At 42.9% G+C, this 25,419-nt stretch overlaps 1 protein-coding gene across 1 annotated transcript in view; it reads right to left on the minus strand.

Moving 5' to 3' along the window:
- Positions 1-807: 807 nt before the first annotated feature.
- stag1a (STAG1 cohesin complex component a) overlaps positions 808-25,419 on the minus strand; it is a 37,543-nt gene continuing 12,931 nt past the window's right edge. Inside the window, exons 2-32 of the mRNA XM_062397607.1 lie at positions 15,126-15,353; positions 14,525-14,645; positions 14,224-14,379; positions 14,009-14,105; positions 13,834-13,910; positions 12,447-12,651; positions 11,934-12,085; positions 11,555-11,628; positions 11,250-11,373; positions 11,050-11,148; positions 10,826-10,905; positions 10,501-10,608; positions 10,210-10,324; positions 9,970-10,087; positions 9,624-9,727; positions 9,020-9,112; positions 8,404-8,697; positions 7,852-7,922; positions 7,242-7,410; positions 6,287-6,379; positions 5,526-5,700; positions 5,279-5,418; positions 4,968-5,069; positions 4,721-4,869; positions 4,093-4,221; positions 3,771-3,973; positions 3,461-3,635; positions 3,221-3,337; positions 2,963-3,077; positions 2,746-2,826; positions 808-2,430 (exon numbers count right to left, since the gene is read on the minus strand). Coding sequence (XP_062253591.1) covers positions 2,407-2,430; positions 2,746-2,826; positions 2,963-3,077; positions 3,221-3,337; positions 3,461-3,635; positions 3,771-3,973; positions 4,093-4,221; positions 4,721-4,869; positions 4,968-5,069; positions 5,279-5,418; positions 5,526-5,700; positions 6,287-6,379; positions 7,242-7,410; positions 7,852-7,922; positions 8,404-8,697; positions 9,020-9,112; positions 9,624-9,727; positions 9,970-10,087; positions 10,210-10,324; positions 10,501-10,608; positions 10,826-10,905; positions 11,050-11,148; positions 11,250-11,373; positions 11,555-11,628; positions 11,934-12,085; positions 12,447-12,651; positions 13,834-13,910; positions 14,009-14,105; positions 14,224-14,379; positions 14,525-14,645; positions 15,126-15,154 — 3,789 coding nt within the window. The 5' untranslated portion in view covers positions 15,155-15,353 and the 3' untranslated portion in view covers positions 808-2,406. The remainder of the gene's footprint in view (positions 2,431-2,745; positions 2,827-2,962; positions 3,078-3,220; positions 3,338-3,460; positions 3,636-3,770; positions 3,974-4,092; positions 4,222-4,720; positions 4,870-4,967; positions 5,070-5,278; positions 5,419-5,525; positions 5,701-6,286; positions 6,380-7,241; positions 7,411-7,851; positions 7,923-8,403; positions 8,698-9,019; positions 9,113-9,623; positions 9,728-9,969; positions 10,088-10,209; positions 10,325-10,500; positions 10,609-10,825; positions 10,906-11,049; positions 11,149-11,249; positions 11,374-11,554; positions 11,629-11,933; positions 12,086-12,446; positions 12,652-13,833; positions 13,911-14,008; positions 14,106-14,223; positions 14,380-14,524; positions 14,646-15,125; positions 15,354-25,419) is intronic.

The following is a 25,419-nucleotide window of genomic DNA, read 5'->3' on the forward strand; positions in this document are numbered from 1 at the left end:
GCTGCTTCCAGACACGCACAGAACTCTACCTGGCCTCCTAGTAGAGTCAGTAGAGAGTCAGTAGAAAGTGAGAACAGAGCAGGAGATCCCAGGCTGGATTCAACGTGAGCGAGTGGGGGATGACTTTGTAACATAATTGTTAAACTTGGAACTTCAACTATTTTCCTTATTAAATATGGAAACTTTAAAACAGCCTCTTAAGTTAATCAACATGTTATATTTAATTTAGGGTTCCTACAGGTTTCACTAAGTAAAATTCAACACTACACAGAGGGCTCGATATCAGTTTCACATTGGTCATCCTTTTAGTTTTATTAGAGTCCTAATATCTGTATCATAGAGAAAGTACTAAAACATTAAAAACTATGCAAGTCACAAACCTTTCTCTTAGAGAAACTAAAGCGCAATGGCATTAGTGTTAAATTAAATTAAAAATAATTAAGAGCTTTCTTAATGGAATTAAGTACATAACATTTGAATGTATTAAAGACTTTTTAAGACCCTGGAGGAACCTGTTCATTCATAAAGACGTGTAGTTTCAGAAATTTGTTCAAAGTATAAAAACAAAAACGTGTCTTTGTTTTGCTTTCACTTGAGATCAGGGTCTTCTTCTTGTCATTTAGATTCTCTGTCGTTGCATTGGTGGTGAAAACAAGGGGGCAGCCTTCTGTTCACTAGTCCATCTACTGAGGAAGTGGATTTTGAGTCCAGCTGAAAGAATAAACAATTGATATCTCTGAATAAGTTGAAATTTGTACTCAACAAAGATGTAGCCGTTTGGAACACAACACAAACCACTGGTCCATAAATCGATTACAGATTTTATTTTGTTAAAAAGAATTTAGGTTCACAGAAAAAAAAACTAAAACTGGCTTTTAGAGCATTTTGGGGCAACTGACGTCCACTGCACTGCAGAAAAGATCCAATTGTCTCTGATACTCACGGGAGGACTGACGAGCCGACCAATGTGCGACTGATGAGCCAATGAGGAAACGTGAATGATTGATTAACCCGAATGAAAATATGGCTGGACACATTCAAAAACACATTCAAACAAATCTGTCAGACACAAAGATCCATCACTGCACTGGATATGAACGATGATAACAACCGAGCTCAGTCAGGTAACGCTGCTGTGTGCAGGTGTGAAAACAACAAACTCCATTTGACCTGGAAGATGAACCAACAGATAAATCTGCTGTAATACTGAACCGTGAAACAACTACAATCAGACCATACAGCGCTTTAAAAGCTGGTGTCCCACGGCACCACTCAGCGTTTGTAACCGTTAGATATGACTCACAGGTGGAGGGGGGGGAGGGGGGGAGGGCTGGAATATACTGTAAATATGTAGGCCACAATTTGGCAACGAACAAGATACATATCGAAGAAAAAGCTGTACAAACATCGGACAAAAACAAAAACACACTTGATTTAAAACTTTAGTACTAAAGCTACAGAATTCAAAATATGTTTATTGTCTTTTTTTTAAAAACTTCTTTTTTTACTTCAAAAAGCCATTATTCAGAATGTGTGAGTAGGTGTGTGCACGTGAACGTTTCTGAGATCGGAGAGGGGGCGGGGCTTCTGTCTGAGGTCGGTCAGCGGGGCGTGGCTTCGCTTCAACATAACACATAAGGACAAGTTACATCACTTCCTGCAGGTCGGACTACGCCTGTTGACCTCTGCGTGTGCACGTGCGGCTTCTCGTCACCATCGTCACCAACACTACACAAACATGTCACCACACCACCAGCACCACCACCACCACACACATGCACACACACACACACAGGACTCAGATGGCGAACAGAGAGAGGATGGGGGGGTCATTGGGTGGTAGTAAGAGCAAAGATACAGAACATTTAGTATTGAGACCGCCCCCATGTCAGATTTAACCAGACGCATTGAATTGGGACGCCAGAAGAAGGGGGCGGGGCTGTACAGAGTGATATGTCGCTCTGTGCCGCTGATCGCGAAACAAACAACCGTACGTCTGTTTGACAGAGAACCGGATCAACACCCAGCAGGTGCTCATCGGCTGGCTGCAGGAGTACGTGGCCAGGGTGACCGCTGAGAAGAGCTGAACCGACAGGATGAAGAGGAAGAGGAGGAAGAATAAGAGCCAACGAGGTTGTGGATCCTCCGGCCCGTCTGATCAAGACAGAGCGGCGGCTCGCGCGACGCTTCCAGGTGAGATCCAGCCGACGTGGGGATCCGCCAGTCGACAAAACGTCCGTCCATCACGTCTTACAGAAAGAGACAAGTACTTCAACAAGGTGGTTTTTCTTCTTCTTCTTAAAGAGTTTGGTTGGCAGGTGATCAGACGTCCAAACACCCCCCCCCTCATCCGCGTACTCTTGATTTGGATCCTGGTCTCAGGATCTTTGCCTCTCTCTCTCTCGATCAGAACATGGGCATGGTGAATCCCTGGAAACGACAGAGAGGAGACAGTGTCAGGTGCAAAGAGTTTAACACTAGAAACATAAAGTTTAGTTTCAGTCACTTTCAAGTAACATAACAATAACTGATGATTCATCTGCAGATTGTAAAGCACAAAATAAATGTTAAAAAAATCCAATAATAATTCAGTTGTCTACCGTTTAAGGCTAAAAACAACTCATATTTTAGATGTTGTGATTTTTCAGTATGAAATTAGATTTGATTGTCACCTGACTCACCAATAAGTGAACTCATGGTTTCACTTCTACTTATATGAATCAACTAATTGACTATTTGACTTACCGACTCGTCCTCAATCATTGCTGCAGAGTCAAAGAAGTCTGGTCTTAATTCTGCTCTTTCACGTCTGTTCCTTGATGGCGGCTGGAAGGAAACCCCAAAAAATAAACGATTAACAAAGAAGAATTATTAAATATTTAAAAAAAACCACACAACTGGCTCTTGAACCTTCAGTGTCCCTGTGGAAAAGAACAGTTCAACAGGAAGTAGCGTTACTGACCAGGTCGATCACCATAGTGTCCTCGAACTCCTCATTCATGTCCTCCAGCTGACCTCGCGATGACATCATCACGTCCTCAAAGATCGGCTCTGCGTCATCCTCCATTAACCCGCGCCTTAAGAGAGGAGGGACCACCAAAATAAAGTTTAGTGCTTTTAGTTTGTTACTGATTCAGGTTAAAACGAGGAGCGATTACGTTTCTGATCCAGTTTTGCTCACAGGCCTGTTGCTGCAGGATGAAAAGTGAAGCCCACTTACACAGTCTGCCGGACGCCCTGATTGCTGCGTGACTTGATGTAGTTCATGCCCGTCCGGTCCTTCCTGTTCACCTCCTCCATCTTCTGCTGCCCGAGCCACGACATCTGCATCTGAGGGCTGGAGACACAAAGGTCAGGGGTCAACGTGCTCCATGTCAACACACAACTATTCTGTTGTGCCTTACAAAAAGACAGATTTCAGTAGATGCATATGTAAAGTGAGAAATGTCAATGAACTCACTTGTGTACGAAGTCGTTCTCTGATCCAGGTTCTGAGTCCGGGTCTGGCATGTGTTCTGCCGGTCTGTTCTCTCTGAGGACTGTTGAGGTGAGCTGAGGAGTCTGCAGCGCCCCCGGTGTCTGTAGAGTGTCATTACGCAACATCCACGAGCCCTCCACACATCTCTCCTCTGGACCTACAGGGAAGATTCACATTTTCAGCAACATGATGTCAGGTGACCATGTGCACGTCTCTTTTCTCAGTACTGGAGCTAAATGAAACCAGTAACCCTCTGCACTGGGTCTCTGTTATCTCTCTACTCTCCGCTCACCCTCGATTCGTTTCTTGTGAACCGGCAGCCGTCCCTTCTTGCTGCGGACTGAGCCGGTCTTGCTGCTGGAGCCTGACGTGACGGACATGTGGTCCTCGTCTCCCCCCGTCAGCAGGCTGTTCCTGTAGGAGATCAGCGGCAGCCACACGTCCTCCCGACGCTCCGACATGGACTCCGACATGAACTTCTCCAGATAGTTGTGGCTGCGGAGGCACCGAGCATAGAAAATACTTGTTCCATTCTTTCATAAACATCTTTCAATGCCAAGAGAGGAGTAGATCAATGTGAACAATACAGTGGGATCACATGACCGGGTACTTACACCGTCTTTTTGTCTTGCCGTATTAGTTTGGAAGAGAATTCGCTTAGGACTTCCAGGAAGGCCAAGTTGAGGGGAGGGAACTCTGATCCTCGAGGATTCTGGTACTTAAATGCAAACTCTATTCCGTCCCTGATAAGCAAAGAAGAGAGCGAGAGAGAGAGAGAGAGAGCGATAAACAGAGAGAGAGAGAGCGATAGACAGAGAGAGAGAGAGAGAGAGACAGAACGATATGACAGTGAGAAGAAGGGTATTATAAAACAGAAACAAATCAAAATCGAGTATAATTAACACCAAAATTTACATTGCTAACCTCATTTATTGCAATTTACATTCATGGTGTTTCACCGTGTAGCGTCCTGTCTGTGCAATGCAGGTCGTAGTTTGAAGAAGATTCACAGATGCATTCACATCTTTGTTCAATCTTGAATCAATGTTGTTTTTGTAAGTGAAAGTCTTTCTGGACCCTTTTAAAGGTTAAGAACTAAGTTAAGTTAAAATCAACTGCTACTAAATAATACTAGACATTGAATTTGACCTGATAGAAGTCGGCGTCTTTAACCTCCTTGCTATCCTAACTCCAGCTGTTAGCTCGGTCTCACTAAGAGACCACAGTGGTCATGGCTCTTACTTGTGCAGCGTGGCCACAGCCTCCCTGGTCTTGATCTGGTCCAGGCCGAAGGTGAGGGCGAAGCGACGGGCCAGCTCCTTGATGCCGCTCACGTGGGACGACGTTCGGTCCAGGGTCGGACCCTGATCCTGCAGCAGCTCGTTGAACAACTGAAACAAACACACACGGGATCGCACAGGGACGGTGGGTGTTTGTGGCCGTGCACGTGTAGAGGGCTTGTGGTATGTGGCGGGTGCTGCTCTCTCACCTGCTGCAGACTGAGGATGAGTGTCTTGGCACAGAGAATCTTGTCCGTCTGTCTGGTTTTACTGAGAGTCTCCTTGATGATGTCTCCGTAATCATTATAATACTGAGGCGGAGAAAGAAAACAAGACACAGTTCAGAGCATTCGATCTCATTAATGACCTCGACTGTGGCAGCCTGCCATCGTCCAACTGATCCGACAGCAGTTTCAAAGTGATTCTACAGGATTTTACACACTTCTCATAACATAAGAGATCTTTTCAAAACCTCTTTAACCCCATTAGCCGCTGACAGAGCAGTGTTTTTGTCACACACCTTCATGTAGTGTTTGAAGATGTCGGCAGCAGCGGGCATGTCCACGATGTCGTAGATGATGAGTTTGCAGAAAGCTGCGAGCAGATTTCTCCTCTTGTGAAGAGCCTCAATCTTGTTGGCTTCATCCTCCTCGTCTCCCTCTGCAGGTGCATGGGCAGAGGTGTAGAAGAGAGGGATTCAATTTAACAAACAGAGACATTTCTCCCACGTGCAAAACAAAAGTTGATTCTCTGTCCGTCTGTCTCACCCATGCTCTGGCTCTCGTCATCCTGGTCGATGAAGACGTGGTCCAGGACGAAGTTGAGGAGCTCGTTCTGTAGAGCGCCGTCCGGGTTGAAGACCAGCGGCTGGAGACCCTCCCTGCCGCCGGAAACCAGCTGGTGACTGAAGATCATCAGCAGGTCACAGAGCAGCATGAACGCCTGAAGGAGACAGAAGGTTTTAACTTTTCGACTCTGCACGGTGCCAAGATGACTCGTGTGTTTTGAGGCGTTAGCTGGTGTTGAAAGTGAAAGACGGCTGATTTGTTTATTGGCAAATGTTTCCATCAATGATGTTTTAGTCCATTCCTTGGATGCTGATAAAACAAACAAAAGTGTGCTCCTAGGTCTGCCTGTTTTCTGTTCTTTTTCTCTACTACTAATTATTTAAAATGGCCACTTTGAAATAAACTAAAATTGACAAGACCATAATCCCCCTTAAGCTGAAGCTTACTCTTCTAAACAACAAATGTCAGCAGCTGTGGCTCAGGAAGTAAATCAAACAGTTTCTACTTTTTATTGAAACATGCGCAATAATAGGTCGGCTGCAGCTGAAGGGCTAGAGCAGCTGTCCTCCAACGAGGAGGTCCGCGGCCTGAATCCTAGCCCATGCCCTTGGGCAAGATGCTGAATTCACTAATTTGATAAAAGCGTCAGCTAAATGTAATGTCAACACAATGACAACACAATCAGCCGAATGTATTGCCAGTGAAGGTGGGAGCAGGTCACATCAGGTGTGTGTTGTTACCTGTTCTTTGACTGGCGTGTTGACGTTGGACAGGCACTGCTGGCACACCGCCAGAAAAGACTTCACCACTCTCCTGAGAGCCAACAGGTCATCCTGCACACACACAGACACACAAATTACACCTTCTACTACCTTTATTGAAGCATAAGGATCAATACTCTTGCGAGACATTTGAGACTCACAATCTATTGATCATTGTGTTTTGTTTCTTATTTTATTCTTCTCACTTTGTCAGGACAAAGGATTGTATTTCAAATTCAATCTGCATAGTTGAAATATTAATCATCAATATCCTACAAATGCTACTATGGTATTGATGTGATCACCAGAAAGTGGACTAATTGATTTTATTACATAGGATGTAATCACATGTAACTAAAACATGAATCTGTGTTAAGTGTGTCTGATAACAGATCATTCATGAAGGTCACTTTCCAAAGCAAAAAAAGATTCACAGGTCTAAGCTTCTCAAATAGGAATATTTGTGGTATAATATAAACATGTAATGAGCTGGATTTATGCAAATACGTACATAAAGCCCAGCATTTATAGGAATGTATAGCATTTATAGATCATTTTAGAAAATATGAGTAAAGTCGATCGATAATGAAATTACACTAGGTGTAGATTGTAGGTCAGAATGCAGAACCCCTGATCTTGAGCTTCTGTCTTAAAACTCCTCACTGTGAGAAAAGGTCAAACACCCTGATGGGTCTTGGACGTTTAAGCCTCAGTGAAACGAGATAGACTGGAGCTAAGCCTCTGGATCAGGTGTAGGCATCATCATCCGATAGCGGGTTGGATTTTTTACACCTAAGCTGCAGAAATACAGATAAGCTTCAGTCCCTCTGGGCCACTGATGCTCAGACATGGCAGCCATAACCCCAGAGCCCCTAACCAAAGATAAACCTGGGACCTGAGAGTGAACGCTCTGTCAGTGAGGGAGTCACAGCACCTTGCTGGGGGCGCCCTCTGTGATCTTGACCAGCTGCCACAGGATGGAGTAGTGGGAGCACTGCAGGGCCTGCACGGCGATCTGCTCTGGCATGGAGCCCTGCTCGATGCCCGCCTTCAGCAGCCGGTAACAACTCCCGAATAAATCCCACCGCGTCAGGTCATGGGCACTGAGACGGGAAACAAGAGGAAAACACGTGTGAGTTCACAGAGTTAGTTAAATCATCCATCCATCGTAGTTAGTGGAATATCCAGGGCTTTCAGCTTCATAGCAACTTCAGACAGGATGCAGCTCAAGTGCTACACATAGTTTATGTTTATCATCTTTTATTCTATTGACATATTGTTTGAGATGAACAGCTTAATCTAGGTTTAAAAAAACTGTTTTGGCGAATTTACAGAACATTGTGTCGTCTCAGCTTCACAACTTTGGACATTTGCTGCTTTTCTTTATCTTATCTGGATGTAAACTGGAGATCTTTGAGTTCAGGAGGGACACCACTATGGGCCAGACAAAGACTAACAGAGACAATCAAGGTTTGGTCAAAATTTAAATCCTCTTTATTTTCATCCCTGAACAAACGGAAGGTAAAAAGTAATGTGAGTCTTACTTGTGAAAAGCCGTGAGTCTCTTTAGAGTAGATAACACGTTGTAGATGTCATCGTCATCTGCCTCCTCAGCCTGCAGTGTCACAAACACCAGTTAGTGCATAAAGACTGGACCAACACTGAAGTGCAATAAACAACAACCTCAAAAACAAACACAGCCACACAACCTGTTAAATTCCATTTTACAGATTTTACCCATTTCTAAAGTTAAATGTTTCTTTATGAATTTGTGTTTTTATGTCTATTTCTTGACCTGACAGCTTTCACATGTAGTTATTGGATGTTGAAAGAACAGTATGTGGAGAACTGGAGGGGTGTTGCGCAGGTTCCACTCAAACCTTGTTTAAATGATAATTATATTTTTGGGTATTTTGTCTTCTATAGATTAAAAAGTTGTGAAAATGGACAAATGGGAAGAAAGGAGTATGGCTTTGTTTGAAATCTAACCTGGTCTGTTGTGGTTATATGTAAGTGTCTTGTGTTTTTAATTTCCTCAGCATGCCACCTTAATCGTCATCAAAAAGGCTCGAACCCTTTCCCCCACAGCATCGTACCTCCTGCAGCAGCCCTTCCACCGAGTGTGAAAACCGGTCGGTCATCTCGTCGATGAGCTGCGAGCGGGCGATGTCCACGCGGTTCATGATGGTGTAGTCTTCGGAGCAGAGGATGCTGTAGGTCTTACTGCAGGCCTCCAGCACGTCGGCTTCGATGTGCTTATCCACCACCAGACGGATCTGCTTCAGCAGCGCGTCCAGGTGCTTCTCCATGCGCCCGGCGCTGTACACGTCCAGGTCGAAGAACGTGGGGATCTGCAGCAGGTTGGCTACCTTCTCCGAGTCCGCCTGATACTGTGGGGGGGCAAGGGGACAGAGACAAAGAAGACATGAGGGAAAAGAGTCACCAGCGGACGAACAGAGGCAGTAAAGAGAAGAAGAGACTCATCAATCAACACCACAAGCTCTGTTTCTGTTTCCCACTTAGTGAAATGGTCAATTGCTTTTTAAGTATTTAGCCAACACAGTTGTCCAGAGTGACAGATATTCAATTACACTATATAAGTTATACTTAGATCAATTCTTTTATTTCGACAAACAGATCAGTCGCACTCATTTATCAGAGCCTGTTTCTGGCCCTGTGCCGGCTGCAGCCTGGAGATTGGGAAAGTCTTACCTTGGACAAGAGCATGGGCAGAGCCATGATGAAGTGCTCTGTCAGTTTGTTCTTATCGTCTATCTGGGTCTTCCTCTCCTTTGCTGTCAGCACCTGGACAAAACACACACACAACAGTTGAGGTCAAATGTTGCCGGGATGTAAAATGAGAATGAGAGAAGGACATAAAACTGATTGTGTGGATGGAAAATGTCCATTTAGTTTATTCATGTTTTAAGAAATTTCTCCTCGTGATATTTGATCAGATACAAAGCTTGAAGATTGTCCTGGAGTCTTTTATGTATTTTGGAATTTGACACCTCGCCGTGAATAAACAGGATGTCGTTTTTATCTTCTTGGATTGTGTTTAAGTCCGAACAGATGTCAAAGTCATGCAAAGAGTCATGGATGTCACATTCACACGTTCACATCTGGGCCCCTGCTTCACCTGGATCAGTGGTAATAATATGGTTGTGCTATAAACCGGTTTGGCACTCAGACATGTGAACAGGAAGTAGTCGGTATTGCTCCAGCCTTCTGGCAGGTTTATATTCACCTAGTGTCTCATATTCTACAAACACATTACTGCAGTTTACGGTGTATGATGTGTGTTTAGTTGACCTACCCGTTTGCCGGTGCCCCTGCCAACAGGTGGGTGTGCCTCTGCTGCCTGTCGGATGGTGCACACGGTGAGCTCTATCAGCGCACTCTCCTGTCGGTCGGACAACACTGAGGAGAAGAGAAGAGGGAGAGTGTGAGAGGGATGCAAAGAGAACAGCGAGAGGTCAGGCAGAGTTTCAAGAAACAAGATTGTGTTACATCATCTCTTATAGCTGGAGTTTCAGCTGTGAAGTGTTGATTTGACATCAAGAAGCCCAAAGCCAAGATCTCAGGATCTGTGTGTGTGTGTGTGTGTGTGTGTGTGTGTGTGTGTGTGTGTGTGTGTGTGTGTGTGTGTGTGTGTGTCTTACACTCCTCTCCCTGCACCGGCTCCTCCATCAGAAGTTCAGTCATACACTCCCAGTCTTTCAGCAGCTCCTGAGAGCTTTCCCACAGCGAGTCCACAAGGTAGGCTGCGTGCTCATGGAGCTACACGCACACACAGAACGACACACACATATTGTGTTTATTTGCGTTTTTGTGGGAATTGTGAGAATGGTTAGAGCCGAGTCCGCCTGGAACACGTGTAGATAGTAAAGTGTGAGTGTTACCTCGCTCTCCAAAAAGAAGAGCACGAGCATGCGGATGAGATTTCCGTTGGGACTGCTCCTCCCTCTGCGCTTCGCCAGCGCTTCTTCCGCCAGTGGGTCGTGACGACTGAACAACCTGACAGAGGGAGGGAGAGGTTGAAAAAGCGAGAAGGAAAAGAGAGGAGAGAGACACATGAAGAGTTTCACCATGAAAACTTGTCCATTGAACGTCTCGATACATATGAATATGGATTCAACTCAAAGTAAAGCTCTCAACATTTCAAGGACAAGGAGACGTCCGGTTGGACTCACTTCCTGTGCAGGAACTCTCCGGCAGCCACAGCCACAGGCCGGTGGGCAGAGTAGACCAGGTGGTACACGTTCTCGCAGTCCTCATTGGACAAGGCGTCTTCACTGCCCCTGAAACAGGTGATCGATACGAGTTACATACAGCCGAGGCAGCGCATCATCAAAAGGTCAGAGCTCGTCTGACGGGCAAAATATCGACGGTTGACCCTAAACGTGCAGTTTCTCTCTTCCTTTATTAGATCAAGCCCAAATGTGCACCCTGAACCAATAAGAGAGTAGTGTAATACTCCTGAGCTCCATGTGTTTCCATGTGAAAAGAGTTACTCACTGCAGAATGAGTGTGACCAGTCGGATGGCCTCCACAGCCACATCATACTCCTTATCCAGCGTCATTGAAACTATGCGATCCTGTCAAAACAGACACAAGTGTTCAGACTAAGAAACTGACTAATGGACTTAATAAGAAAAGATTAAAATCAAATAACAACTCAGTCCTTCTGTTTAATTTCTCAAATGCATCATGAACCATATTTTCCTTGCGGCAGGTGTTACCTTGAAGCGGTTGGTGAAAAGCTCTAGCTTGGGGAACAGCTCTCGGTTCGTGTACAGGTTCTGCAGAGCCTTCAGGCACTTGAGACGCACTTCTCCTTGCTGCAAACGCCCGAGACACATTTAAGAACATGTCAAACTGAAGCAGACCCGGGTGGGATAAGAGACCTTGTGTTCTGAGATTGTGTGGTTGTGTGACTCACCCTATCGTGTAGTGTCCAACCAACATATTTCAGGTAACTATCATTAAGAAAAGCGTCGCTGTACATCTTCATCCACACTCCAATCTCCTCAATACAGATGGCTCTGATCTCTGCAATCGCATCCCTGGGAAGAAGGAAAAGTGCAACCACCAGCGTTATTAGAAACATTCAGCCATGTTTCAACATTAGCTTTTATTTTATTCACCATAAGATACAGGGCCAACAACATCAAAGAGAATATCTGGCACAGTGTAAAGCAGCAGGCGGCTGTGAAGCATCACCACAGCCATCAATAATGAACGAACCTGTAGCGGTGCACAAAGATTCCCTTGAAGATGGAGTTCATCATGTTTTCTATTTCATCTTGGTTTTCCTGAAGCTGAAAAGAGGAAACAAACCAGCTTCAGAAAATCTGGCACAAAGTTCTTGATACAAAGCAGAGCTACAAGATGCAGGCAAAAAAAATGATCACAACTGTTAAACAACAATAATAACATATCATTTTGTTGGGGAATTTAAGCATTTTCCACCGAAGTCATGACAACTTTCAACTTAACACGTTACTTGCTGCTGAAGAACTAATAGGATTACTTTAAGAATACTGCAGGTTCTTCACCACACTTGTAAAACACCCTTTTTTAAATAATCAAATCTGAAGAAAAGTCACATTCAACATTTTCCGACCTCTTTCCTCTTCTGTAGCAGCAGCTCCAGCTTCTCGTTGGCTCGTTTGCCGGCTATCTTATTCCTCTCCGCCTCGTACTGTCTCTGCGTGTTGTCTTGGTGAATGCTGAGGTTCAGTGCCACGTTCACCAGTGCTGTCATCAGCTTCATCGCTACGTTAGTGAAAGAGAAACACACACTCGTCAGACGTGGGGACAAATGGGAAATAAGCTTTTGGTGAAATCACAATATCATAATTATAAGTCGTAGTGGTTACATTTTGGTAATTGTGCAATAAATGTATTTTTTAGGCTTTTTATCGCCTTCAATGGAAAGGAGGGAGTGAGCTTGTGAAAGTTGGATAGAGAGAGAATGGGGGACTCGAACCCGGGTCTCTGTGGGTTGATGCCTTGCCTCATCGGGGCTTTACCAGGTGAGTTGCCCGCTGCCCCAACAATTGTGAAATAAAACCTTGTACCAATAACTTTATTGATGTTGATGATGAGAGCTGATGATAAGAACTGGGGTCGTTACCTGCTAACGTGGAGGTGTGTCTGAAGGCTCGCACTTGAGAGTCGGAGAGCCCGGTGAGGAGGGAGATCACGGTGTCCATCATGTACTCGTCGTAGATGATGCTGTACTGACACTGACGAATCAAAACGCTGATGAACTCGCAGAAGTTGTAGCGGAACTTCTTCCACAAAGGGCCGGGCATGGTGAGAGGATAATCCCCACTGTCCTGTTGACGAAAAACAGAGCGGGTCAGGGAGACTGTTTCTTCCTTCATCTGGTTCCTCATCCTGCTGAAGAGTTTTGAGCCAAAACAACATGTTTTTTCCATTGTTTACTTCAGTGTCAAAGTTGCTATGAAAAATCCAAACTTTAAAAAGGTTCAGATTCTGGTTTACAAATGACTGAATCAGTTTTGTGTCTTCAGACTGTTTGACAATTTGCTGCCATTAAACCATGAAATGAAGATCCTCTCCGAGGCACAGATGCTCACCAGTAGGGACAATGTTTTCAGCAACATGGACACTGTTGCTCATTGTTGCTGCTTGTTACAATTTTCCGTTCGGGTTTGAGATCACATTTGTTCTCAATGAAGGAGACTGGAGCCCCTTTCATCTCCCCAACCGCTGCTAGTTGTTTGGTATTCTTTTTTTTGTACAATATCATAATGCGTGGAATGTGTCATGTGGTGGGAAGCTGGTGAAAAACGTGCAGAATCAAAACAAAAAAATGTTATACATGTTTTCTGTCTGGACTTTGGACGTATTGACCAACTGATTTTAGTTGATGTCTGAAATAGTCAGAGTATTGAAGTCATTTGAAGAAGCCTGGAGAGGATCTATTCCTGCTGTTAGCAGAACCTAGGGGCAGAACACACTGGCCCTGTTCAGACCTGTTATTAACTTCCACCATGAGACATCTGATCACCAGTGGACACCGTTAAGTACGTGGGCTCAGACCTGGTATTAAAATGTGTCCTGACTTGTAATAGGATCTAATTAACTTGCTCTATATGCAAATAAACAAGTGTGTCACTTGTGTTGTTTTTTGTGAGTATGATTTCAAAAATGTTTGTGTGTGTGTGTGTGAGCCTGAGAGAAAGGTAGCATACAGAGGAGTCAGGAGGAAATCAATAAATCTTGAGGAGCTTTGCTGTGAAGAGGGATTTTACTTTATACTTACCTTTATCTTATTTAAGAAAAGTATAATTTCATATCATTACGTGGGGCTGAGTGTTGATGTTGTGATGGTGGGCAGTGAGAAGTGAAATAATACATTTGAATGATTGTGAAACAGTAGTGGGTCCGAGATGTCAGCGGAGTGGGTGGTCCTTCCCTCAGACCTCCTCCAGAACCTGACATTAGTTCCACTTGAATGTTTCTGATTCTCTGTGGCCGAGGCCGACGTTTACCTCGTCAAACTCCTCGGTCATCTTGCGGATGATCTCAGCGTTCTGCATGTTCCTGAACATCTCGATCCTCACAGTGCCTGGTTACACAGCAACACGTCAGACTCAGATTTGTTATTCGTGCACAAAGAGCTCACAGCAAAGTACCATGTAGCTACAGAAGTTGATGTGGTCGTACCTTTGCACCCCGAGCACTGGATGAAGAAATTGATGAGGTCTAAGAGCGCCAGGTCTCTGTCCTGTTTGTACGATTCAATCCACTCGTCCACCACAGACTGCACACACAAAACACACACAGAGCACAAAACAAACACACAACAGTGAGACTTTTAAAGGTTACCTCCTTCGCTGGAAAACCATTTCCATAATAAAAACAGGACGACGGTCACCCACCTGCATGGCACTCTTTCCCAGTTTGACCACTTCAAACAGAGTAATGGGGTCTCCGCTGTCTCCATTATGTTGAGCCACACCATTGGCTTTCCCTCGCCCTCGCGCTTGTCCCACTGTCTTGTCCGCTGGCGCCTTTCGAGGCTTCTTATTGGATGTCTGTTGGGGGAATGCCAATTACAAACTAAGGTATGAAAACACTTGTGTTCACAAACTAGGGGGGAAAGAGCTTGTTTCCTTGCTTCTTTCAATACACACTTTTTTCCGAACACACATACACACACTCCACTGCAGAGACTCATACCGCGGCTTGTTTTCCAGGCCTCCCTCTTTTCTTCTTCCCTTTCACCTCCGGATCTTCCAACTCGCTCATGCTCATACTCAAGCCCACTGTGTCTGTGGCCCCAGACTCGTTGGACGAGTCCCTGAAAGAGCAAAACACAAACGACTCATGTGCGATCAAAGCTTTTATTCATCCACAGAACAAATGAGATAATCATCTCCAAATTGACCGATGATTAGCCTCAAACACATGTGCACACATTGGGCCGAAGGTATTGTTTTGAGACTCGACCACTTACACATCTGAGAATCATTCAAAAAGCTAAAGTAAAGGTTTTGTGTATAAGAAAAGCTTAAATAAAAGGCCACAGAGAAGTAATGATTTTCCTACTTATTCTCCATGAACCTACAACTTAAGACCTTTCTATTACCTCATTGACTTTAATTCATAGTCAACACCTATAATTGTTTATTATTATTATAAATGTTTAACATATGATGATATCACTAATCTAATGAGTACCATATGGGCAGTGACAGGAAACGGACACAGGGATTATCCAATGAAAAATGACTAATTACAGTCAACGCTTGCCCATAACGAGACAATGTGTTTCACTCACTGTAGGACCGGGAGCTCCGAGGTGATCATCCTGGCCAGGCGGGGGGGTGGAGAGGTGTGTGACTGTGGTTGTGTGCGTACTCAGGACTGAGTGCGTTTCCAGTCCAAAGATGGACGTGCGAGATGGCAGATCAGTTGGGGGGGAGGGGGGGAAGGTCTGGAATGGCAGGGAGGAGAGACTCCAGGACGGACGACACTCAGAGTCCTGGCACTTAACTCTCTTCAGCTCCTGAGGGAAAGACACACAAAAAACAAAGAGCATAAGACTAGATTCAAAACTGATGATTTCACAATTTTAAAAAGACAAATAATTGCTCCTCCTGTTTTACACATTAAAACACACTTTATAGTTTGTGTTAATATCATTGTCACATTTGTAAAAATGTCCCAAAAAACAAAGAGAGGAGGCTAAATCGTTCACTGTGATGGATCAGTCTGTGGGGGTCAAAGTGGGGAGAGGAGGACACCAACTGGTCGCTTGGAGAACTACAACAGCTATAATATTGAGGATTGGCTCACTGGAGAGTTGTGGACCAATTATGTCAAAAGCACTCAAATTTAGAAATGTATCATAGGCAAAATCAAGTTCATGTGCTTTTACTCAAAACTTAAAATTGAGACATTTTGATTTCTATTGAACTTTGTACAATTTAAATTTTTTAAAAAGTAGATACACATTTTGAGACGTGCTGTAACTCAAATTGCCTACTGGTTAAAAAGAAGACAAGTATTTATTTGACGATAGACATAAACAAAATGGGACACAAAGTGAAAAAAAAATCCCAGGTGCATGGAATGATGAAAAAATTACATTTTATAAAATTCCCAGAAATGCCTTGTCGCCAGAGCTGAAAATGTGGATAATTAATTTTCCAGACAACTGGCAGCAAAGATAATTATAACACTTATTGAGCCGCTCATTTGCCATATAGAAGGGCAGAGGTGGAGCAATGCCGTTCTTGACCACAAGAGGCAGTATGATCCACAAAGTCCTCTGCCCAAAGTCTATCTCCAAAGTGCTTAATTGGGTTTTAACTGGGATAAGCGGGATTAGAAAAATCTAACTAACACTCATTAAAGTCACCGCTCAGTTCCAGTCCAGTTCTGTTCACTTCACAAGTGTTTCAGGGGTTTATTTTCCCAAGAGTGTGTGTGAGTGTATTCGTGTGTGTTTGAAAGTAGGTCTGGGCAACAGTAGGGGGCAGGCTAAGAGAGTGTGTATTTAAATACTGTCTTCAACAGTGTTTGTACTGAGGAGTAGCAGGGGCATACACACACAATGCTCTCTCTCACACACACACACGTATATACACACACTGCTCTCAGAAAGCCAGCGCATCATTTGAAAACATGACAGGACTGTTTGGGAAAAAGGTGAACTCGGGCTTTTCAGTCACTACAAGCACGGAGATTCTTTTCAACGTCTGTAGTCCTGTGTGATATTTAGGTTCTTGTAGTGATATTAGATCAAATCAGAAGTTGCCCTTTTCCGAAGCGCCACAGTGAGAAAGCCGAGTCCACAGAATGGGCTGAACAGGTATAAACCGAAGGGACTTCACCTGCCTGCACGCAGCTAAGCCTCTGATCAGTATCTGCAATTGATATCCATGCACAGACTTAAAAGGTCGGACTCTGCACATGTTGTACGAATGGTTTTATAAATAAAATGCTGACCAGGCTGAAAACAGCAAAAAGGTGGACCACTGCTTCACCTGCGTCTCAGAACAATTCCATGTAAACGTGGATGTCAGAAGTACCATGGGAGCAGGGATGTTATAGGAGAAACTGGGTTAATTGGCTGAAACTGTGCAACTGTGGCTGAGCGGTTAGAGCAGTTGTCCTCCAACCAGAAGGTTGGCGGGTCCCAGCCCATGCTGAAGTATACTTGGGCAAGATGCTGAAGCCCCCCCCCCCCCGATGGATACTTATTGTAAGTTGCTTTGGATATAAGTGCAACTTATGTCAAAAATCGAATATACAACTTGAAATGCTGGGATATTGGAAAAAGTTAATTGTTTTAATTCTATATAATTGCACTATATGTTCGAGTACATGCAAATGGAGGCGTGTGTGCCGGCTTTTAAGCAGCACTTATTGAGATTTAGGATGTTGAAAGACTTGAAATGAAAGAATACAATAGAAACATTACTTTTAAAAACTTTTTAAGACTGTAAAACAAAAGAAGTACTTTTGGTTTTGTGAAGTACTATTTTTTCTCGCAGTTCGTAAAGTACATAGTTAGGGGGGGGGCAACTAATATCCTGAGTCTATCCACTGAGCTCAGGGGCAAAGACACACTACTATAAAAAGTGAGGGAATTGAAGTGGGACACAGGGATGTGCTCTGAACAAATAAACAAACAGACCAAAAAAATGAAAAGAAGACAGTGAATGGAAACAATGTTGAGACGGGGCCACGTGGGAAATGCCCGAGGGTCTGAACAGAAATAGTGTCAAAATACAAACCAACAGGAAAACACGAGATGCTTGGAAGTGAAAGACTGTGAATGTAGTTTGTAGTTGACAAAGATCAAAGATGCTGGTGCAACTCTAAGAGGCCATTGAACACTGAAAGTATGGTCAACCTCTTCTGGAGACGCCATTTCCACCACCTCCATCATCCCTCTGGACTTTCTACATTGTGATATCTCAACTTATTTTAACCCCGACATGCATCTAGGTTCTGTTCATTGAAAGATTCTGATGTTTTCTCAGTAGTGAACCACGCAGAAGAGGAACAGGAAAAGGGTGTGTGTGTGTGTGTGGCCTGCCTGACCGATTACTGACCCACAACTAAATTTATCCCCTACACACTTTGACTTCCCTCATTTTCTCAACCCACTGGCTCTCTCTTGCTCGCTCTCTCTCTCTCTAACAAACACATGTGCGCGCACACAGACCAACACACAGTAGCAGCTTCAACAGGACGCTATGAATAATTTGCAGCGACTCTCCTGAACTCTTCCTCAGTTTTGGAGGAAAGAAGCTGCCAACTCAGTTACTTTGCACCTCTCTCGTCCCTCCCTCACTCCACTTCCATTTACTCTTAACGGCAAGAATGAAAATAAACTGTCCCCATTAAATAAATATAAATTTTATAACAGCAGAACCATGAATTATACATATTGTCTTTTCTTGTTTGGCCTCACTTTGATACAGTGGTTTTATGAACTGTGATGGTCTGAATTTCAGCAGAGTGCAATGATAGCACGGTTGTGCATTGGAGCTGAGCTGTGTCGTCACTGCAAACTGCTGAGCGTGTGTGCTCATGCAGGTTTAAGAGGAAATGCTAATGCAAATATCATGCTTTGTTTATCTAGTTGCCAAAGACCCAAAGTCATTGCAGTTACAATCAGAGAAGCAGGAGACTCACGGTGGAGATGCCAGATTCAGGAAGTTGAGCTGAGACCATGTTACTCTAATCTCACAGATGACAGTTTCATGTTTTTCTGATTCACTCCTGATCCACTAAAAATAGTAAGTGCATTTGTCAGCTGTTCATTTCATGCAAGTGGACCGTTTTTCATTATTGCAACTGCAGTTGGATAGGAGCTGATACAGTGGTGTGGAGATCCCAAATTAATTTAAACAGCGTTTATGAGTGAGGAGCATCAGTTCTAAATCCAAAGATATTTGTTTTCGTCCCGTTTGTCGACTGTAACGTCACCAACAACGCCTCACGTTAATCTCACGTTGGCTCGATTGGATATTTTAGCTCTCTCACATAAAGCCGGAATCTCCAAATTTCAGGAAAATGTGATGATCTCTGTGTGTGCTTTACAGAACACATATAAACTCAGTCAACTGAGGGGTTTAATTCTGGTGTTTGGCTGTTCCCCGTCTGGTGGCTGCCAGACTTTATTTCATAACATCAGCCCAGACATTGTACATTTTGCAACAAGACTCTGTACATGTGTTTCTTCTGACAGGAAGTCAAATAGGAACAGGAGAACTCCATCTCTAATCCAAATGATTGGAAACTTCAACTGGCCTTGCACCGAATCTAATAATTCAGAAATATATAAACCTGACTCACAGGCTAGTTAGAATAAAAATCTAATTAGGCCAATTATGCAGAAAAACATGTCAAACTGAAACTGCCTGATTTATGGGGAACATTATGAATAAGTAGGTATATAAAATGTAACATGTACCAACTTCTTTGTTTGCAGCATATTACTCTGTGTGCAGGTTGTTAACCTTTGTGACTTCATCGAGACACTTTAACAAACGGAACACGAGATTACATTTCAGGTTGAGGGCATGACGGGGGTGAAGATGGAAACACAGGTCATGACGGCTGCCGGACATGAACAGCAGAGAGATCTTAGATAATGACCAGGGAAGGAAAACGTATATATTTGAGCACGACAATAAGAAACAGAACCGATTTAAAAGACAGGACAACACATCGCTGTCTGAGCTGTTTAAATACATTGCCTGGGTTTAAAGTCAATCCAAGGTACAACAAAACTTTATTTTCTAGGTAGTAAAAATGAATGTATTTAGTGATAAGACATTCAATGTATAACTGTAGCCGCTCTATTTAAAGAGACAGGCTAGGCAGAGTCAAGGCCATGTCGTTACGAGTGCTGTGTCAGAGGCATTGAGACAAACCCTCATGTTAACTATCAGTGGTCTGCCACACCACTTCATCCAGTGTGTGTGTGTGTGTGTGTGTGTGTGTGTGTGTGTGTGTGTCTCTTCTTAAGAGAGAGGACGAGAGACAACGAGGGAGCATCTGAAAACCACTTAACATGCATGACATGTTCTCCAGGAGGCAGGCCCACGTTGCTATAGCAACTGGTGTGGGTCATAAGCCCGGCGGTGACGGCATATTTGATTGGCTGAGGGGAGACAGGAGGGACTACGAGGTTTTTTTTGGGGGGGGACAGTAGCTGATCCAATCATGAATCTGACTTGCACACTCTTACAGGACCCCTGTAACGCTGGGGAAAGTTTTCAGATTCAGCATCATCCTCCCTAATCCGTCCGTCTGGATTCTCCTCACTGACGTTCACCAGATGAGCTTTGTGGTGTTTCCGGAAATCCTGACCGCACAAAGATGTTGTAACCTCACCAATCGAGCCAAACACTCAAGCATGAAGGTATTAAGTATAGTCTCTCACTGCTGCCTACTTAGATCAACATGTTTTGCGATGTTTTGATTTTTAACTGGTAACAAACCCCTAAAAACTTAAATATTGACAAGTTGCTGGCATTCCAGCTAGCTCGTGCTAACATTAAACTTTGGAAACTCTTTTCACTAGCGCAACTGCCATCGTATAGCGACCAATAAGAAGGTATTTGCTGTTTTATTTGGGTGAACCTAATATACTTGGCACAGTATCAAATTGGTACGTTGATTTGCGTACTCGTGAATGCCCGACCAGTAATTTTCGGTAGTAACGGATAATGTTATCAGTATCAAAACATCTCTTATTTACAAATTCCTAATTAGAATTAAATCAATCTATAGATCAAACAGAAAAACGGTGAAATACAAAATCTTCTGGAAATGTAAAAATCCTTTTGTGCAGTGTTTTGGCATCTGTGAAGTATTCAAACTCATCATCCATTACTCTGATGTGCAGCCCTGGCAAAGGAAACTGATAGAGAAAACAACAAGGAGCAAGTAAAAATGCTCAGTACATTTTATGTTCTCTTCACCATATAGACAGAAATGTGATTATAAGGCTAAAGAGTAACTGCATGACGAAAGAGTCCTTTTATACACATTTATAACTTGTGTTCCAGAGAGTGAAACAAGTTCTAAAGTCTAAACTCTATCAGCCGGTTACATCACTGTGCTATAAACAGAACTGGCAATAATTAATAAATGCATACACAACATGATGATGTGACACATCCAGGTGATGCAGTGGTGCTGCAACAGCACATGATTGCATCAATTAACAAGTTAATTGATGCAATCATGTGCAAAGTAATAAATCAGTTCCAATGCCAGAGGCTTTAGTGGCGACACAGACAAAACACCTTGATAGAAGATCATAAATCCAGTTCCCATCACCACCTCTCACTCAGGCTAATGTCTTTCATGATCACCTCGTACTGTACGACTATAGAAGAGATTATCAGGGCTAAGGATAACAGATCATCACCTTTTTTAGCTTCTTTCTTTCTCATTTCTCACAAATATGACATTTTTAATAACGGCTCCCGTCTCAAGGCAGAAACTGAAATTTCCCTCAAGAAAATGTGTCAATTATGAAAGTGACTCTTTTGTAAAGAATACGATTACAACATAACTTCTGTATGGAAAAAACGGAGCTCACAGCACAGATAAAATCCAATTCATTATCTGAAAAGAGATTTTGATTATTAGCCAGAATATTGTATATATATCCAAAGGTTACAACAAGATTGTGAGTGTTATATGCTCCTGCAGAAGAGAAAAGTCTGTATGATTTCCACTGCTTTTTAAGTAAAAAGTGTTTTATTCTCATGATGACGAAGTACTACACTACCCACAATCCTCAGGTGTGATAGAAACATTACACCAGGTTACTATACTACACGCTGTATGAAACTATATACATGCAGAAATGACCCAAACTAATATAATGAAACACTATTTTAAAAATAGAAGTGGCGGAAGTCCTTAAAAGGGATGATCCTCAATGTTTTCTGAGATGTCCAGTTTCTTCTATTTTCAAATAATTCTGCACACAGTCTTGTATTTTTGCCTTTTTCCTGTTTGCAAAATCAGAGTCTAATGTTTTATATTCATGATTCTTCTTGGCGGCCTGGTTCTGACCTTAAAGCTCTTTTTATAAGGACTTTCTAGAACATCAATAACTGAGAGAACGAATGGGAAACCTACTTCTGGAACCAGAGCTGCTCTAAAAGTGGCCAGTCAATGTAATGCTCTATAAAAGATGCTCTCATAATGAAACTACATGTTACATCCATCTAATCCCTCCTCTTCCTCTTCCTCAGGGAGATGAGAGCGTGTCACTGCTGCTCGTAATGATTCTGCGTCACCAGTTCTTCAGCAGAGAAACATCTCCACATGGCAGATATTAGTGAAATGTACACAGTAAATGGGGGTTAGCAGCAATAACAAACAACATCTGAAGCAACTGTCTAATGCAGAGCTGCACTTGGTTTTCAACACTTTTCCCATTCACTGGCTTAAAGCAAAACAGAGGATTTAACAGCTGATTAAAAAAGTTGACATTTGCCTTCACCTGCATTGTGCTCAGTCTTTTCTCTGCAAATATTAAATCTGTCTCTCTCTCTTTCTCTCGCTCACACACACCTTCCCTGCTGTCGCGGTCCCTGCTGGCCGATTCTCTGATTCTCCTTACAACTGTAACCTGTAATGCATCTGCTATAATTGGCCACAATCTCCAGAGACTTGAGTGTAGTTGGCCCCCGTTTCCACCACTGAGGGCTACAACTGTTCAGCCTCCGAGACAGAACAACACAGGACGGGATGCACAACTGATAACACCAGGTGGGAAAGAAGCAATGAATATAATAAGGGGTTGTTACCCATGAACTGCACATGTGTTGCATTTAATGAATCCAGGCGAGATCTCTGTGCTATTTGTGTCTGCAGTCAATATTATATGATATGAGTCAGTGGTCTGATGCTTGTTGGTAACGCTGGGTTTTAACACGTCCCACTGTGTCCACGTATGAGTAGAATATGCAAATGTGTGAAGTGGTATTGGGACAGATAAAAGGAAGAAGAAAAAAAGACAGAAAAACAGAAAGAATGAAATCTGGGAACTAAACAAAAAAAAAATAAAAAATCCTTATATTATTTATTCCTCATTAACATGGAAATTACTTATAAGATTCGAAATACAAACATCCCTCTACGACCTGAACGCCTGCCCAATGTTCTAAAGTCCACTATGCATTATTAATATAAATCATTGTGATCCTGCTGGTGTGTAGAGGTTGAATAAAACAGCTGTTTTAGGGCTCGTTCCGTCTACCGGTTAACAGCTGTTTGCAAGTCAGTATTTTTCCTGCGGTGCTAATTGAGCTGCAGTTCATAATTGGCCTGTTTATCCAGTGTTTGTGGACCCAGTTAGCAGGTAGGTAGGTGTCTGGCACAAAACTGAGCATTGAAGTGAGCTGCTGGTGATAATAGGTCTGGGAGATATGGACAAATATTATGTTAAGATAAATTAATATATCTTAATATGGAAACTCATCAAGGAACGTCAAGAAAACTCAAAAAAATGTAAGTGCCATGTTTTGTTTCTGTCCAGCTGTCTTGCTTCATGTTCTTTGGACAAATGTTATCATAAAATCTCTGCTTGCTCATCAAGAATGTTTGATTAAATTCAAAAAATGATCTCAGAGCTTCCCAAAGCTTGAGGGAAGCAAGTAAGATGTGAATGCTCTCTAATATTCCTCCAGGAATATGGGCAACGGCTTTTAGAGCCAAAATTATCACTAATTATTCTGTGAAGATGATTCCCACTTGAGCAATTTAAGAACAATTTAGTTCTACAGAAGTAACTTCATGAGACTTCGAAGGAGGCTGGGAGAATGAGTGCAGACTATTTCCAGCTGCAAACTTTTAATTTAGTATGAAACATTTTCTATTCAGCTAAGAAGCATTTCTCCCGAACTGTAAAAATGAGAGGGTATACTCACCCGACATTAATAAGCTACATAGGCAGACTCTACGCGTAGCTCTAGACTAATATTCAGTCTTAAAATTATATTGCTGGCTATGAAGTAAATAAAAAGTTTGGCAAAGCCACTAAAAGGAAAAAAAACCTCTCTCCTAATGAGCTTTTGACAAGTCCATAATTAAAACAAGGCAATAAGGCAGTGCATGGTAGAGGCGTCTGGCACAAACTACAGACGTATTCTTCTGTCTGTAAACTGCAGCCACAGGCTCAGCAAATGAACCACTGCAGCGCTCCAACTCACTGGCACAAGTTAAAGCTGCTTAACACTGGTCGGTATTTTAATGAGAGGAAGGTCAGTTATTCAGAAATGGATTAACAGGTGCTGTCTTCACAAACAGATGTTGACTCCTGGAGGACACCGGTCTTTACGAGGATAGTTTGCTTAGCAACAGACCTCAAATAAAGCAAATTTGCTGCTGAATCTGCTGTTTACCTCCTTTATTATTGTATCAAAATTATATTAAATATTCATATATATAATGAGGTTTTAGCTTGTAAGGAATCTGACTCCATCAGGCTCAGTCGTTATCCATGAGCGTAAACCATGCTGCTTATTTCCTCTCTTCCCCGAACAGGTCGTGGTCTCCTCATTAACGTACATTCAGTTGTCAATTTAATAAGTAGACTCAGAAGACATCCACACTACTACGCCTTGGTTTTCACATTCATCACTGGTGTTATGTTTATGCCTTTTCGAGCGCCCTCAAACAGAGAAGTTGAGAGAAGCTGCTGGCCTCATTTCAGTTGGGAATCTCTGGGGCTGCGTTGTTGTTTGAACAGAAGCAAAAACTGTTAACGATGACGCAGCCACCCACACTGGCTCCCTGATTGGCTCTTATCAGTCATGACTTGACTACCAGTGGTGAACTGCTGTCAACACTTACTGTCGGTAGCAGTTCCACCATGTCATCATTCAAAGAAAAGAAATCGAGGCTCTTCCTTTTTGTTCTCTCCTTGTTCGTCATACTCATTACTTCCTCTTTTCAAAGTAACACACACATTCACAGTGAATTACTGATGTGAACGATTCAGAAGTGAAACGCTCATTTGGACAAATTGGTTTAGTTTTTAACTAACAATATTTTAAAATGAAGACGTAATATTATGGATGTGACTTAAGTAAAAATAAAGCTGAGTGATCAATAAGTTTAATCAGAGTTTTAACTAACTCAATTTATAACCTTCAAGGGAGGATTTATAACAGGACTATGAGTTGATTGGTTCTAGAAGTTTTAGCAATGTGTTCTTAAACTGAAGGCAAGAGTTTGCTTTTACCACTTCACCTTGTTTAAGCAAAGGAGGAAGAGGCAGAGAAAGGGGTCTCTTCTATACACTAATCTGTGGTTTGTTCTCGAATTGTACTGCTCAGATGTCTGAGGTGAACACAGGGCGCCTGAAGGCAGTGGACCAGTTCAGCAAGATGAATTTAAACAGATAAGACTTAAAATTTGGTGGACCTGCTGACTTGAAGGATCATCCCATGACTTGAAAATGAGGGGGCAATCCTCCAGACGGCGGGTCGAACTGACAAGAATATCCTGAATGCACCGACTCAACAGATACCTGAGACTGAGCTTGGCCTCCACGAGGGAGTGAATATGTAATGATTGTTTAA

Source organism: Platichthys flesus, chromosome 10 (genome assembly GCF_949316205.1).
Source record: "Platichthys flesus chromosome 10, fPlaFle2.1, whole genome shotgun sequence".
Lineage (NCBI taxonomy): Eukaryota > Metazoa > Chordata > Actinopteri > Pleuronectiformes > Pleuronectidae > Platichthys > Platichthys flesus.